Source organism: Pristiophorus japonicus, chromosome 10 (assembly GCF_044704955.1).
Source record: "Pristiophorus japonicus isolate sPriJap1 chromosome 10, sPriJap1.hap1, whole genome shotgun sequence".
In the NCBI taxonomy this organism is placed as follows: Eukaryota; Metazoa; Chordata; class Chondrichthyes; family Pristiophoridae; genus Pristiophorus; species Pristiophorus japonicus.
Window position 1 is genome coordinate 48,771,145 of NC_091986.1, and position 17,231 is coordinate 48,788,375.

At 48.7% G+C, this 17,231-nt stretch overlaps 1 protein-coding gene across 1 annotated transcript in view; it reads right to left on the bottom strand.

Annotated features, from left to right (window-relative positions):
* LOC139274984 (collagen alpha-5(IV) chain-like) overlaps positions 1-17,231 on the bottom strand; it is a 269,200-nt gene that overhangs the window by 150,857 nt on the left and 101,112 nt on the right. Inside the window, exon 2 of the mRNA XM_070891801.1 lies at positions 2,645-2,704. Within this exon, the coding sequence (XP_070747902.1) occupies positions 2,645-2,704 (60 nt within the window). The remainder of the gene's footprint in view (positions 1-2,644; positions 2,705-17,231) is intronic.

A 17,231-nucleotide genomic window follows, 5' to 3' on the forward strand; every position in this document is an offset into this window, starting at 1 on the left:
ATGAAGCAACTCCCACCTACAGCTTTGAAACTAAGTTGGGGACAATTGCAAATCACAAGCTGTGTCTCTATCTCGCTAAAGCAAAACTTTTCAAATCATTTGCCAAAAATGTCGACAATCCTCTCTATTTGAAAAAGGAGCTGGCTATCAGATCATGCTTAAGTGGCACAATCATACATTTTGCCACTGTACCGCGTGTCGTCCAATGTACCGTGTGTTGTAATCCAATGAGAAATGTTTTGACAAGCACATTTTTATGAAGTCAGTGTCACTTTAAAAGTGAAACATGGGCCTTATCCCCACTCTGTGTTGGAGTGTTCTATGCCGGTACTTTCCACCCTGGGAACAGGAAAGATCACCATGGAATGCAATGGTTCAAGGTATGCGAGAGTGCCGACAGCACAGAGGGAACATTACTGGTGTAAGCTGCTGTATGCCTGTCTGATGGTCAGTCTGACATTAAGTCAATCCCCGAATACCCTGTGTGTTTTGTGTCACAGGAGAATGTTGCAAATGCTCAGTGACAAGAGCAGATAAGCAGAGACTGTGGGCCAGTCTGCTTGCGCAACATAAATCGTTTCCAGATGTTTGGAGTCGGCCAAATGAGCAGGAATGTGGAAACAGGGCTGTTGGTTCTAGGTGAAGAGGAATCATATCCTCCACTTCCGCACTCTGACTCACAGCTCCAGACCATGTCACCTCGTGCTTACACCGAATAAAACAACCCGAGGGCGCAACGTTTCACTTCCCGCCACCTTCATGAGTTTCAATGCGAGAGGCTTCATTGAGATGTTAGCCTGGTGCTTCACTGAGCTCTCTGTGTTGCCCATCTTGCGGTAACCCGATCTTACAGCTTGGTCAGAGCAGAGGTTTAAGGTTGCACTCGCAGGCTAGTGACAGTGCTGCACGAGGGATTATTGTGTCGAGCTTGGCGTCTCGCTCACTATGCACTGAACTCAGGTTAGTTCCAACACCACACAAACAGTGGGGGCGCGGGGGGAGTGGGGCAATGGTGGGGGAAGGGGTGGATTGGGACAGTGGGGGGGGCAATGGTGGGGGGAGGGGGGAGTGGGGCAATGGTGGGGGGGAGTGGGGCAATGGTGCGGGGAGTGCGGCAGTGGGGGAGGGGGGAGTGGAGTGAGGGTGGAGTGGGGCAGTGGGGGTGGGGGGAGTGGGGCATTGTGGGGGGAGTGGGGCAGTGGGGGATGGGGGGAGTGAGGAAATGTGGAGCAGTGGGAAGGGGGAAGTGGGGCAGTGGTGGGAGGGGGGCGTGGGGCAGTGGGGGGAGGGGGGAGTGGGGCAGTGGGGGGAGGGGGGAGTGGGGCAGTGGGGGAAGGGAGGGAGGAAATGGGGGAGGGGGAAGTGGGGCAGTGGTGGGAGGGGGCGTTGGGCAGTGGAGGGAGGAGTGGGGGAGTGGGGCAATAGGGGCAGTGGGGGGAGAGAGGCAATGGGGGAGTGGGACATTGGGGGGAGAGGGAGTGGGGCAATGGGGGGAGGTGGAAGTGGGGCAATGGGGGGGAGGGGGCAATTGTGGGTGGGGGGGAGTGGGGCAATGGTGGGGGGAGTGGGCAGTGGGGGGAGGGGGAAGGGGGCAATGGGGAGGGGGCAGTGCGGCAATGGTGGGAGGAGTGGGGCAATGGGGGAGTGCAGCAGTGGGGGGAGGGGGAGTGGGGCAATGAGGGAGGAGTGGGGCAATGGGGGGGAGTGGGGCAGTGGGGGAGGGGGTTAATGGGGGGGAGTTGGGCATTGGGGGAGGGGGGAGTGGGGCAATGGGGGGAGTGGGGCAATGGGGGGGGAGTGAAGCAGTGGTGGGGGGGATGGGTGGCGGTTGACGGGGGGGTAGGGGATGGGTGGGGTTGACGGGGTGGGCAGGTCCAGTAAGACTGTGGGTCGTAGAAGTGCTGCAACCTTGTAGTGGCAATTCCTTGACAACAACAATAATAAATTGTATTTATATAGCACCTTTAATGCAGTAAAAAGTCCCAAGCTTCACAGGAGTATTATAAGACAGAAACAATTTGACACCGAGCCACATAAGGAGAAATTAGGACAGGTGACCAAAAGCTTGGTCAAAGCGGTAGGTTTTAAGGAGCATCTTAAAGGAGGAGAGCGAGGCGGAGAGGTTTAGGAGGGAATTCCAGAGCTTAGGGCCTTGGCAGCTGAAGGCACAGCCGCCAATGGTGGAGCGATTAAAATCAGAGATGTCCAAGAGGCCAGAATTAGAGGAGAACAGAGATCTCGGGTGGGGGCAGCGGTGCTGGAGGAGATTACAAAGATAGGGAGGGGTGAGATCATGGAGGGATTTGAAAATAAGGATGGGAATTTTGAAATTGAGGCATTGCTTAACCGGAAGTCAATGTAGGTCAGTGAACACAGCGGTGATGGGTGAGCGAGACCAACACTGTCTTTGAGTGCAGCACATCTGGGAGGACACGATTGGTGAATTTATCCGCGTACAGGAACACAATGACCTCGAGTCTCACCTACAGCACCCTGGTGAGGAGTTCCACCTGTGGGAGCACCGATTGGGGTACCTGCTCAAAGGTGATACTGAAGGTGAAAATCTAAAGGCACCTGATATATAGGTCAGATTTCTCTGTTGAGTGGATCATCATGTGCGGGCTTTGCTAAATGTTGCACCTACCTTTTCTCCTTTCACACCACTGCAGTCACACTTGGAACTGGATGCACATCCATGACAAGCCTATGGGAGATAGAACACAGAACCATTAGGAGACTTGCACACATCATTACTGGATTTAGGTTTCTGCCTTCTCCATTTCCCTTTCCCCAGTTCCCCAATTCCGGAAGGTGTTGTCTCCTTGTTGGGGTAGGGTTTCATAGAAACATAGAAACATAGAAAATAGGTGCAGGAGTAGGCCATTCGGCCCTTCGAGCCTGCACCGCCATTCAATGAGTTCATAGCTGAACATTCAACTCCAGTATCCCATTCCTGCTTTCTCGCCATACCCCTTGATCCCCTGAGTAGTAAAGACTTCATCTAACTCCTTCTTGAATATATTTAGTGAATTGGCCTCAACAACTTTCTGCAGTAGAGAATTCCACATGTTAACAACTCTCTGAGTGAAGAAGTTTCCCCTCATCTCGGTCCTAAATGGCTTACCCCTTATCCTTAGACTGTGACCCCTGGTTCTGGACATTCGGAACATTTTTCCTGCATCTAACCTGTCTAAACCCGTCAGAATTTTAAACGTTTCTATGAGATCCCTTCTCATTCTTCTGAACTCCAGTTGATCCAGTCTTTCTTGATATGTCAGTCCCACCATCCCGGGAATCATTCTGGTGAACCTTCGGAGACCAAAACTGTACACAATACTCCAGGTGTGGCCTCACCAAGGCCCTGTACAACTGTAGTAACACCTCCCTGCCCCTGTACTCAAATCCCCTCGCTATGGGCACTACATTCAGTACCTTGCCCAAGTGGCTACCATTCCATCGCCAGACTTGACAGTGAGTGTCAGAGGGCTATTTGACTACAGCGGGCTTCACAGTCTCAGTGGCGTTGACCCTGTCGGCACAGATTGAACCAAGAACTTTCTTGCTCTGTATAGAAAACTTGTCCAGTCACCCATTGTTTAACTCTTTCAATTTATTAGCGATATTTCTTCACTGCTTTCCTCCCTCTGCCTCTGCACTAAGCGACTTCTCATCCTCGATGATTTCGGCCTCCATCTCAATTCACCATGCTCTCTCTCCTCTGAGTTCACTAGCCTCCTGTCCTCCCTTAATCTCTCCCTCCATGTAAACCTCCCCCAAGCCATATTCACGGCGAGCCCCTCGACCTTGCCATCTCTCGTGGCCTCGCTACTTCTACCGTGTCAATCGCAGATAAGGCCATCTCTGACCACTTCCTCGTATCGCTCTCCACCCACATCCCCCTTCCACCCTCCCCCCCTCCACACCCAATCCCACCTCCTTCTTTGTCCGCCCTGACTCTCTTACAACTGCACTTATCAACTCCCAACTGTCCAGCCTTTGGCCCTCTATTCACCATGCCATCTCTGCAGCTACCGATCTGCACAATCACACCCTCACTACCACCTCTGATGCCCTAGTCCCTGTTAAAACAATTGCTCTCTCTCACCATGGCCGTTCCCCCTGGTACAGCCCTGATCTCCGCTCCCTTAAGTCCAAGAGACTTAGAATAGAACGTATATGGCGGACAACTGGTTTAGCCATACACCGCCAGATCTGGCTGGACCACATAAAGCACTATTGGGTCCTTTTTTTGTCTGCTAAAATCACTCACTATTCCAGAATCATTCTGGAATGTAAAGGTAAACCCCAGCTTCTATTCTCCACTGCAAACCGTCTTTTTAAACCCCTCTCCCCAGTCTCCACCCTCACCTCCAACAATAAATGTGAGGAGCTCATGGACCTCTTTGTCTCTAAGATTGAGCTCATCTTGCCCATGAGACCCACTTCCTGCCCCCTTGACCCTATTCCTACCAAACTGCTGACCACCCAACTTTCTTTTCTGGCTCCCATGTTAGCTAACATTGTTCGCTTTCCTCAGGTACTGTCCCCCTCTCCCTCTCATCACCCCTCTCCTCAAAAAACAACCCTTGATCCCTCTGTCCTTGCAAACTACTGCCCCATCTCCAACCTCTCTTTGCTCTCCAAAGTCCTTGAACATGTTGTTACCTCCCAAATCCGTGCCCATCTTTCCCACAGTTCCATGTTTGAATCCCTCAATCCGGTTTCCGCGCCTGCCACAGTACTGAAATGGTTCTCATCAAAGTCACAAATGACATCCTTTGTGACTGTGCAAAGGAAAACTATCACTCCTCGTCCTTCTTGGCATGTCTGCAGCCTTTGACCACTCTATTCTTCTGCATCGCCTCTCCACCGTTGTCTAGCTGGGTAGCACTCGCCTGGTTCCATTCTTATCTATCTAATCCTAGCCAGCGAATCACCTGCAATGGCTTCTCTTCCCACCCTCTCATCGTTATCCCTGGTGTCCCTCAAGGATCTATCCTTGGCCCCCTCTTATTTCTCATCTACATGTTGCCCCTTGGCGACATCATCCAGAAACACAGCATCAGTTTTCACATGTACGCTGATGACACTCAGCTCTACCTCACTACCACTTCTCTCGACCCCTCCACGGTCTCTAAATTGTCAGACTGCATTTCCAGTTCTGGATGAACAGAAATTTTCTCCAATTGAATATTGGGAAGACCGAAGCCATTGTTTTCGGTCCCTGTGACAAACTCTGTTCCCTGGCCATTGACTCCATCCCTCTCCCTAGCATCTATTTGAGGCTAACCCAGACTGTTTGCAACCTAGGCATCATATTTGACCCTGAAATAGCTTTTGACCACATATCCATAGCATAACTAAGACCGCCTATTTCCGCCTCCGTAATATCGCCCGTCTCTGCCCTTGCCTCAGCTCATCCATGCCTTTGTTACCTCTAGACTTGACTATTCTAACGCACTCCTGGCTGGCCTCGCACATTCTACCCTACGTAAACTGGAGATGATCCAAAACTCAGCTGCTCGTGTCCTAACTCGCACCAAGTCCCGCTCACCCATCACCCCTGTGCTCGCTGACCTACATTGGCTCCCGGATAAGTAATGCCTTGATTTCAAAATTCTCATCCTTGTTTTCAAATCCCTCCATGACCTCGCTCCTCCCTATCTCTGTAATCTCCTCCAGCCCACAAACCAACCCCCCCTCCCACCCGCCCCCAAGATGTCTACCCTCCTGAGCATCCCTGATTGTAATCGCTCAACCATTGGTGGCCATGCCTTCTGTTGCCTAGGCCCTAAGCTCTGGAATTCCTTCCCTAAACCTCTCTACCTCTCTTTCCTCCTTCAAGACGCGCCTTAAAACCTACCTCTTTGACCAAGCTTTTGTTCACCTGTGCTAATTTCTACTTATGCGGCTCGGTGTCAAATTTTTAGCACATAATACTCCTGTGAAGCGCTTTGGGATGTTTCACTACGTTAAAGGTGCTATATAAATACAATGTTGTTGTTATTTTCTTTCTATTAATGAACACATTGGTGTGGGACTGGAGTCACATATAGGCCGGGCCAGGCAAGGATGGGTGGAAGGGTGGGGGGATTGCCATTCTTTTTTCCTAATTCATGGGATGTGGACATCATTGGCAAGGCCATCATTTATTGCCCATCCTTAATTGCCTTCGAGAACTTGCTAGGCCATTTCAGAGGGCAGTTAAGAGTCAACAACATTGCTGTGGGTCTGTACTCACATATAGGCCAGACTGGGTAAGGACAGCAGATTTCCCTCTCTAAAGCACATTAGTGAACCAGATGGGGTGTTATGGTAGTTTCATGGTCACCATTACTGATACTAGCTTTATAATCCAGATTTGTTTAATTAACTGAATTTAAATTCCTCAGCTGCCATGGTGGGATTTGACCTCGCATCTCTGGATCATTGGTCCAGACCTCCGGATTACTAGTCCAGTAACATAACCACTGTGCTACCGTTCCCCTATTTGCATTTTAACGAGGTGTGAACAGCTGCTTGAAATGCCCGAAATATTCGGTGCGCTGAATAAGGTTTGAGCAGCGCCTTTGTAATTGACGCCTGTGGTGCTGGGAAGCGGTTGGTGCCATTTGCCTGCTATAGGTGGCTGTCTGGAGTAAGTGGGGACAGTGGGAGTGATGAGGACTGTGTCAGCTTTTCATTTCCAGATTTAAAAAAAAAACTGAATTCAAATTTTCAGACTACCATGGTTGGATTTGAGATCTCGTTCACTGGTCCAATAACAAAACCACAGCCTTACCCTACACCCTTCTCACTGACCATCTCATTGTCTGTGTTTACTGATGACCAGATTATAAAACAATTCTCCCAGAGAACTAGGGCATGAAGAATCTCAGTGTCTCCTTCTCACGCTCTCTCTCTCTCAACTGAATCACAAAGGAATAGAACCAAATATTTGAAAACCACAAATCTTTATTCAGTTCCAGTTACCGCTAAGATCTCTACTGTTCTCAGTTCGGCAAACACATGGAAGAGTAACACAGGGCCACAAAAAAGCTTCATAGCAGATCAAAAATAACATTGTTTTATAAACAGGAAAGCTCCAACAAATATCCCTTGGAAATCGAGTCGTTGGAAGCAGTGAGCCAATAATGTAAACATCCGTGTCTGTTCCTGATTGAATTAGCACCAAATCCATCCCAGTAATCCTACACTTTCTTATCAATCACTAGGTTATGGGTTAGCAGAGCATGATTTTGGAAGGTGCGCTCCAAGTGCGCCCGGGAGTGGTCCATGGAATCTCTACCCCGTACTGAGCACAGTCGGAAATATTTACTTACGAACGTACGAACAATGACGGTAAAGACCATTTGGTCCATCGAGCCTGTCCCACACAATTTGTGACACCTTGTGTATCACAATATATACACTCCATCTCGATCAGGCCAACATCCCCAGCATCGAAGCATTGACCACTCTCGACCAGCTCCGTTGGGTGGGCCACATTGTCTGCATACCCAACACGAGGCTCCCAAAGCAAGCGGTCTACTCAGAACTCCTACACGGCAAGCGAGCCCCAGGTGAGCAGAGGAAACGTTTCAAGGACACCCTCAAAGCCTCTTTGATAAAGTGCAACATCCCCACCAGCACCTGGGAATCCCTGGCCCAAGATCACCCTAAGTGGAGGAAGAGCATCCGGGAGGGCGCTGAGCACCTCGAGTCTCGTCGCCGAGAGCATGCAGAAACCAACAGCGGACAGCAGAAGGAGCGTGCGGCAAACCAGACTACCCACTCACCCTTTCCTTCAACCATTGTGTGTCCCACCTGTGACAGAGATTGTAATTCCCGTATTGGACTGTTCAGTCACCTGAGAACTCACTTTTAGAGTGGAAGCAAGTCTTCCTCGATTTCGAGGGACTGCCTATGATGATACACTCCAACCTACCTGAAACTTCATCGAAATGGACAACCACCAAATCCTACAAATGAGTATGAGTTTGGTAGAAAACAAACGCAAACTAATGAGCCCATATACCCCTTCCTGCCCCAATGTGTGAATCACAAATCCCCCTGAGCTCCCCCATTGGCTGCTCTTTGAGATGAGCTGAGTCACAGTTACTCGCTGGAACCGAGAAGGTCCAGGATTCAATACGGGTCTTCATGATTTTGATTCGCTAAGTAGAGGTAGATTATTCCCACTGACCCGTGAGACAACTTTCAGACAAAGCAGAGGTTTGAAATATGACTCAGAGGCTGGTTAGAATGAGGAATTATTTGCCACAATCAACATCCACCAATTATTTTAAAAGGGACTCAGAGAATAAAGGAGAAATATTAAAGGTTCTGAGAGTGAGCGGGATTAGACTGGGTGGCTCATGTGGAGAAAAATGACCAGCACAGACTCAAAGGGCCAAATGGCCTGTTTCTGTGATGGAACATTCTACCATTCTACAACCCATGCTACTGTGGCACAATGTATTGAATGGATTCCTTACAGAGGACCCCACAGTACAACCTGAAGGATCAAACCTTTCTCGCAAACAGTGGGCAACTATCAACCACCTCAGAAACGGCCATGGTAGATGCTGCCACCTTCTCCATAGATGGGACGTTAAAGCATCCCCATCATGAGACTGTGGAGCTCCTGAGCAGAGCCTGGGGCACATCATTGAGCATTACCCTCAGCAGGCAGCCTACAAGATTTCCACGGTTACATTGGAAGTTTTAGCCTGGATATCTGACTTAGATATTGATATTTGATATGCTTTGCTATTACCACACTGGGGCCGAAATTCAGGCATGTCAGAAAGCAGGCGCACCTATGATTTCTTACCTATTCTTACCGCCGGGAGCATGGAGGCGGCCATCCGATCCATTTTCAGGACTTGAAGTTTTTTTTACATTGGAGCAGAAGTCGGTCATAAAGGGCGGGGGAAGTATGGCGGTAAGTGAGGCTGAGGGGTGGAAGTTGAGGCGGGATCGGGACTCACCCGCTGTCAATCAGCGGCACAGCAGTGGTGATGTCACAGCATTTATGTGCCACTGCGTTCTCTCCTCTCCGTTATAGGGGGTTAGGGGGTCACTGGGCCACCAGGGAGGGTTTCGGCTGGGCCAGCGGCCTGGCACCTAAGAGGGGTTGCCAGGTTGCCTGTTGGTGGCCCGGCCGAAGCCGAGGCACAATAGTCCGACCGACATGGAAGTCGGCCGGCAAAAGAAATTATATGATGGCCACGGCATGCGGCCCTCCCCTTTAATTTCTGCCGCAACGCCAGGGCCGAGAGATCAGCCGTGATCTTATTGACTGGCGGAGCAGGCTCAAGGGGCCGTGTGACCTACTCCTGTTCCTATTTCTTATGTTCTTATGAGAGAGAGGAGGCAAGGTTCACCAACAGAAAAAGCTGTCGGGGGCACCGCGTGGCGGGCCATTGGTTTTTTTTGCTGAATTTGAGTCGGGATAAAATGGAGGTGAGTGATTGCGGCGCTGCACGCTTTTATGATGCGGTTGCATTTGGGTCGGGTCAGCCAGTTGACCACAAAGCGGCGCCACAGGATTCCGCCGCATGGCCGCTGCAAACAGACAGTAACAGGTCTTTCCGAGACCCTGAACTTCCGCCCCACTGTGTCTACTGCACTCTCCCCCATCATCAGTTCACACGCTCCAACTCAACGCCACCAATTTAAATTCTCACAGTTACCCGACAGGCCAATGACAATGAAAAATGAGTTAGAGAGGATTGAACGAGGGTGTTGGGAAGAGCAAGGAGTCAGGAAGAATGGGAAAGGGGAGAGAAATAGAGAGAAGGGAATGGGAGGCAAGGAGGTCATCGAGCTGAAATCCATAGATGCTGCCTGACCCGCTGAGTGTTTCTGGCATTTTCTGAAGTGTCTTACACCTCCGACAGCAGGAGAGCAACAAAAAGAGGCCGTATTGTTGTTATAAATGGGTGATTGTTATAATGATGTTGTTCTCGTGAAGGCCTGTAATCTATCATAATTTAGCCAGGAGTAGGACACAGACTGTCTCAATGGTAGCTTTGTTGCAACCTAATTTGTGGTAATCAAGTTTAACTGATTATAGGCTCTATGCACTGCTACTGATGCAGTTCCCCCTCACCCACTACCCCCTCACCCGCTGGTCCCCTCACCCTCTACCCGCCTCTCCCCTCACACCTCACCCCCTACCCCCCGCACCCCTCACCCTTTCACCCCTCACTGCCTCACCCTCTCACACCTTCATCTTCACACCATCACCCTTTCACCCCTTCTCCCACTACCCACTCACCTCTCTCGCCCCCTCACCCTCATACCCTCAGCCCTCACCATTCACCCTCTCGCCCCCTCACTCCTCATCCCTCACCTGCTCACCCCACATTCTTCACACCCCACCCCCTCGCCCCACATCCCTCAGCCCACATCGCTCACAACCTCACCCCCTTGCTTTCTCATCCCCTCACCCTCACACCCTCTCACCCCTCATCCCCTTCACCCTCTCCCCTCACCTACTCACCACTCACCCTCTCACCCCTCACCCCCTCACCGCTCATCCCTCACCCTCCCACCCCCTTCACCCTCTCAATCCTCACCCTCTCACCCCTCATCGCCTCAACCTCTCACCCTCTCGCCCCTCGCCCCCTCTCCTCTCGCCCCCTCAACTCCTCACATCCCTCACCCTCTCGCCCCCTCGCCCCTTCATCCTCTCACCGCCTCCACCCCCTCAGCCTCTGTGATTTTTAGACTGGTTTCCCCCGGTTTGGATCACCTGCCTCTCACACCAGTCTCCAACTGATAATCGCAGTGCACCTTCTCCTAGAGGCTTTCCAATGGCGACAACAATTGGCATTTGTACCCCATCATCATAGGCAGTCTCTCAGAATTGAGGAAGACCAGGCCCTCAAACCTAGCATTTATACAGCGCCTTTAACGTAGTGAAATGTTTCAAGGCGCTTCACGGGAGCGATTATCAGACAAAAGTGGACATCGAGCCAGAGAAGGAGACAGTCGGAGAGGTGAACAAAAGCTTGGACAAAGGGGCGTGTTTTAAGGAGCGACTTAAAGGAGAGAGAGGCAGAGAAGCAAAAAGCTTGCATTTATATAGCGTCTTACGTGACCATAGGGCATCCCAAGCCAATGAAGCATTTTTTGAAGTGTAGTCACTGTAATGTACGAAATGTAGCAGATTTGTGCACAGCAAGCTCCCACAAACAGCACTGTGATAATGACCAGATAATTTGTTTTTTCGTGATGTGGGTTGAGGGATAAATACTGGCCCATTTCTTTCTTTTCCTTATTTCCCTGTGTGTGTGCTTGTGTGGGTCTGCACTAGAGGGCAGCAGATGCACGAACCCTTCTTGTTTCAACACCGCGCTTGGTTCAGTCACGGCAATGACTGGGTCTAATGTGAGAACAATCACAGATATTAACTCGTGAGAGCTTCAGGACCTCAAAATAAGGTGAACTAATTCAAATGGGGAAAAGTTCTCTTCTCTATCAGTGCCTTTCCCTCTCTCCCCATTTAATTATTTCTAACGAACCACAAGCTCGTATCTGCACTCTATGAAAATGGCATTGCTGCTATGATGCTGAACACTGTGGGACACCATGGCTCCCACTCCAACCTCAGGATAAAGATCAGCATCAATTCGATTGAACTCCAAGGAAACTCAGCAGCCAATCTGCGCACAGCAAGCTCCAACAAACAGCAATGTGACAATGACCAGATCATGTTTTAGCGATGTTGGTTGATGAATAAATATTGGCCCCAGAAAGCTGGGGAAAACTCCCCTCCTCTTCTTCTCAGGGAACACTGAGGGAGCGCTGCACTGTCGGAGGAGGAGTACTGGGGGAGCGCTGCACTGTTGGAGGTGCAGTACTGAGGGAGTGCTGCAATGTCAGAGGTGCTATCTTTCGGATAAGACATTAAATCGAGACACGGTTTGCCCTCTCAGGTGGTCACGATAGATCCCATGGCACTACGCTGCTGTTTCTGTTCCCCTCTATCCCAGGGCCAGACCACAGACCATGCGAGGGAGCGAGCTGCGAGAGAGCACCCAGATCGATTAATGACTCTGGGTTCACCTCTCTCAGGCACACATACCTCTGGGAGGCTCCTGGGGAAAAGTCCAGAGAGAAAAATTGGAACTTATTTCTTCCAATTTGTGCCCATCACTCGCCTTCATTCAAATCAATACCAACTGGCAGCGGAACACCGGGAACTGTCTTCCAGTTCCTTTTTTTATATTCATTCTCGGGAGGTGGGCATCACTGGCAAGGCCAGCATTTATTGCCAATCCCTTGTTGCCCTTGAGAAGGTGGTGGTGAGCCGCCTTCTTGCCCCACTGTGTCTGGGAACTCAGATCTTCTCTGGTTCCTCAGTCAATGCAAAGCATTTCTTTCCTTTTTTGGGAGCTGAAACCACAGTGTAACTGGCCTCTAAGGCTTCTCATTGCAAACATGTGAAACAGTTTATGAAGGGTTTGTGGTTTTACCAAACCCTGAAACCGAGGACTTGGCAGTGAGACCATTCTCAGGACCCTGCAGCCAGCCTCCTTCCTGCTATGTATTTTGGCTGACAACATTTTTACTTTAAGATTTCCACATTCTGCCTGGGACCTGCTCAGAGTGACAGCAGTGCAGCAGATTAAAAAGCTTGTTTGAATGACAGTCTAGAATGGCCCACTCAGGTAACAAAGAGTCTGTTCGCTTTCCAATTGGCCGTAGGTAGGAGGGTTGCTGCGAGGATAGTCATATTTCTGACCAATGGCGAGAGTGTTGGAGGCAGGAGGTCATGTGATGAGACCTCCAGGAACATATCCAACCATAGTTGGCGCTTGCTGTACACACTTCAGTCATTTGCCAAAGTGTTTTTGGCACAGGTTGTGGAACTGCATGAGCTCAGCCTGGCTTCCAAGAACAGCAGAAACTTTGTCCAGGCACAGCTTCGTATTTTAACAACAGTTATCACGGCCCTAGCTTTATTTAGGTGTATGGCAGCATAGCAATTATGTTACTGGACTAGTAATCCAGAGGTCTGGACTAATGATTCAGAGACAAAAGTTCAAATCCCACCATGGCAGCTGGGGAATTTAAATTCAGTTAATTAAACAAATCTGGAATAAAAAGCTGGTATCAGTAATGGTGACCATGAAACTACCAGATTGTCGTAAAAACCCATCTGGTTCATTAATGTCCTTTAGAGAAGGAAATCTGCCGTCCTTACTCAGTCTGGCCTATATGTGACTTCAGACCCACAGCAATGTGGTTGACACTCGGCTACCCTCTGTGGTTCAAGAACGTGGCTCATCAGCACCTTCTCAAGGGCAATTAGGGATGGGCAATAAATGCTGGGCATGCTAGTGACGTCCACATCGCATAAACAAATTTTTTAAATTCTACCCTAATGGCGATTTAGAGTTTACACCACACTCTAATCATAAGGTCAAGCGATCATTGGTCTGAAATCCCCCTCTGTGTGAGAGGTCTGTCACCATCATTGAAAAAAGGTGCTGTCACTCACCTCACTAAACCGAGGCGGCGTCTGCTCTCTCAGGTGGACATAAAAGATTCCATGACATTATTCAAAAAAGAGCAGGGGAGTTCTCCCCGGTGTCCTGGGGCCAATATTTATCCCTCAAACAACATCACTAAAATCAGATTACCTGGTCATTATCATATTGTTGCTTGTGGGATCTTGCTGTGCGCACATTGGCTGCCGTGTTTCCTGCATTACATCAGTGACTGCACTTCAAAAATATTTCATTATCTGTAAAGAGCTTTGGGGCATCCTGACTCGTGAAAGGCATTATGGAAATGCAAGTTCTTTCTTTCTTTCAACTCTCGGGTCGACCTGCTCTGGTCTGGGATGGTTTCCTGCTCCCTGTGCATGCTGGCGGGCTGTTGCTACACCACCTCTAAGCCAGTAACCTCTGGAAAAATTCAGAGCATACGCGGATACAATTAAGCAATGAGCTGCTTTCTGCTGGGGTTCTTTGCCTACGAAACTGAAGAGGACCCATGCTGTCTTTTTAGGTACTGTTTGATGACCAAGTACTTAAATATAACTAAGTATGGATCATTCTCCAGTAGCTGACTGCTAGAAATAACTTGCACTATGGTTGCTTTTACATATAGTAACATAGGAACAGGAGCAGGCCATCCAGCCCCTTGATCCTCAGTTAGAAGGGTGTAGGTTCACGAACCACTGCAAGCCTAGTTAGATGACCAACCCTGCTGCCAGTACCTGTATAATCCTGGGGGACTGTCGTGTTGTCAGAGAAGCTATCTATTGAGATAGTCAATGTGGCGCTGGGTGTAAAACTTGCGATACAGATCAGCTGCCTGGAAATTTTCTTTTTCAAGTATTTATCCAATTCCCTTTTGAAAGTTACTATTGAATCTGCTTCCACTGCCCTACCAGGCAGCGCATTCCCGATCACAGCAACTCGCTGCATGAAAACAAAATCCTTATCTCCCCCTCTGGATTTTTTGCCAATTATCTTAAATCTGTGTACTAACCCTAACTCTAATCCCAACCCTAATATCTGCAAAGCCACTGTCAGAGCAGGACAGGTTCAATCGCAGGCCTGTGTCTACAGGAGGAGAGGGGGAACTTGGGCAAAATGAGCCATTGGATTCTGAACCGACATGGAACAAGTCCCACGGATTACTAACCGGCATCGCAACATCTGACAATTTTACTTCTGATTTTGCTCAAATCACTTTTCCATTTTACAGTCACGTGACCGTTGACTATTTTTTGTTCGAGAAATTAGCCTAAAACTTTACATACGGCCAGTAACAGATCCCAGGACCTGGGCTGTAGTGAATTCCTTCTTCCTTGGGCTGTAAGCCAGAGAATTTGGGAATGGCTAATGTCTTTTAAGTGACAACTTGGAAGTTTCGATCTGGGTTCCAAACCACAGCAGGAGAACACAGTAACATTCTTTGATACAAGAACAGAGAAAGCGGAAAGGCACCTAAACCAGGCAAGGTTAGCCAAGAATACCACGAGCAGCTTGATTTATCTAATAGGATATAAGAGCTCTTCAGACCATCAACCACACACAGTCTTAATCAAACTATCAAGGGGCTGGCGGAACTGACAGAGAGGAAGCAAAGGAAAGAGTGGGGTTTCAGAGAGAGATGGCAAAGAATCATGCTCCACTATCACCCTTTCCTGTTTTTCACTCTTTCTATGACTTGGTTTATACAGGAACAGGAGGAGGCCATTCAGCCCCTCAAGCCTGTTTTGCCATTCAATGACATTATGGCTGATCTGTATCTTAACTCCATCTACCTGCCTTGGTTCCGTAACATTTAATGCTCTTTTGCCCAACAAAAATCTATCCATTTCAGTTTTGAAATTTTTAATTGACCCCCCAAGCCTGAACAGCAATTTGGGGGAGAGAGTTCCAGATTTTCACTACCCTTTGTGTGAAGAAGTGCTTCCTGACATCACCCCTGAATGGCCTGGCTTTAATTTTATGGTGATCCTCCCATGTTCTGGACTCCCCCCACCAGAGGAAATAGTTTTTCTCTATCTACCCTATCAAATCCTTTAATCATCATAAACATCTCGATTAGATCATCCCTTAATCTTCTACACTAGGGCACTTGCTTTTCTGTATCTGATAAAGGTAAAAAAAAACATTCAGAATTAGAGTGAAGCTGATTATGCGGCAGATGACAATCTGCTGTTCAAGTACATCGTCTCCGCAGAGCTCGCACAATGCCAGATTTGTGTCACGCTGTCTTGCGTGACTTACCAGTGCCATCATTAGACACAATAAGTAAAGGAACAGTTCCCCATCCCAATTAAAGTGGGACAGACACCAACACAGTACCTCAATCCACTAATAGAAAATTAGCTCAATTTGCTCAACCAGATCAATATGGCTCTTACAGTTCATCATAAACTTTTAGGTTGAAACAAATGGCGCCTCTGTCCTCTCAACACAAAACCCTTTTCTTTACTCTCCACTCATATAATCAAATATTCAGTAACAAGTCCTTTAACGTCGCTTCTCATATAATGTGGCCATTCTCTTCATCCCGTCACCAACAGTGAGCTTGTTCCATATATTTCAAAGTCCCTTTCATCTCCCGGAAACATGCAACATTCCATTGTCAGAGTCAATGACTGGAAACTTACAAACTTCTGTCCCGTTGCATGAACTTGAGCAACATTTAATTTTAAAAAAAACATGAGATCGGGAATGAGAGTATGAAATGTTGAATGCTCCCCAAATAAACAGATTCCAATCCTGCAATATGGGAAATGGGCCAATTGGATCTGAGCAGAGTTCAAGGTCTCCACTGACTCACCAAAGCCCAGAGGCATCAGGAATGACTGGTCCTGTGAGCAGCAGCCAGGCTGGGCTCCCACTGTCTTATCAAGACTGATGTCTTATATAACTGATACTCAGGATTGGATTCCTTATCATGCAGTGTTGTGTGCAGTGAAATTACCCTTTGTAGGCAAGTCGCCCATTTTAGATTGCTTTGAAGACCTTCCATGCTCCCCATCCATGAAATACTTCATGTCTCTGTTGGTCCAAGAAACAGACAGTAGTAGTATTTCCCGTGTGTACATGGTAATGTCAATTAGGGTAACTTGACCAGACAATTAGATCATAAGTGTGACTCAGATGGGTGCTGGGAGCACAGGGAGGCTGGGAGAAATCTTGTGAGGTTCCCAAGAATCTTCAAAATATAGGGGCAGCTCTCTCACCATTTGTACCATGGTCCAAGAATGCATGCTGGTTCAGGATTGTCGAAAGTTACAACATCAGTGACATAACTATCGGTGCTTAGGGCCAGAGGTGAGCATCTCTGAGACATCTCTTTGTAAGTACAGAAATGGGAGTTGATTTTCTGATTGTAAATCCCAGATCAGAGAGTACAGAGGTTTTTGAAACCTCTTCTTTCACTGCATTATAAATTGCAAACTGTTCCCAGGCCAACAGTCCCCTCTCTCCAAACTCTAAGTGCGCTCTTACTCTGGCCCCTTGTGGATCTCACTCTACCTTCAGCCCACAATTGGTGGCCATCCGTTCAGCCACCTTGGTCTCACCTCAACCCGCCTCTCTATCTCTCTTCCTCCTGTAAGACCATCCGTAAAGCCCAGCTGTTTGACCAAGCCTATGGCCAACCCTCCTAATATCTCCTGTGGTTCGGTGTCTATTTTCCTTATGACTCTGTGACCACCTTGGGATATTCTTTCGACATTGAAGATGCTGTATAACTGCAAGTTG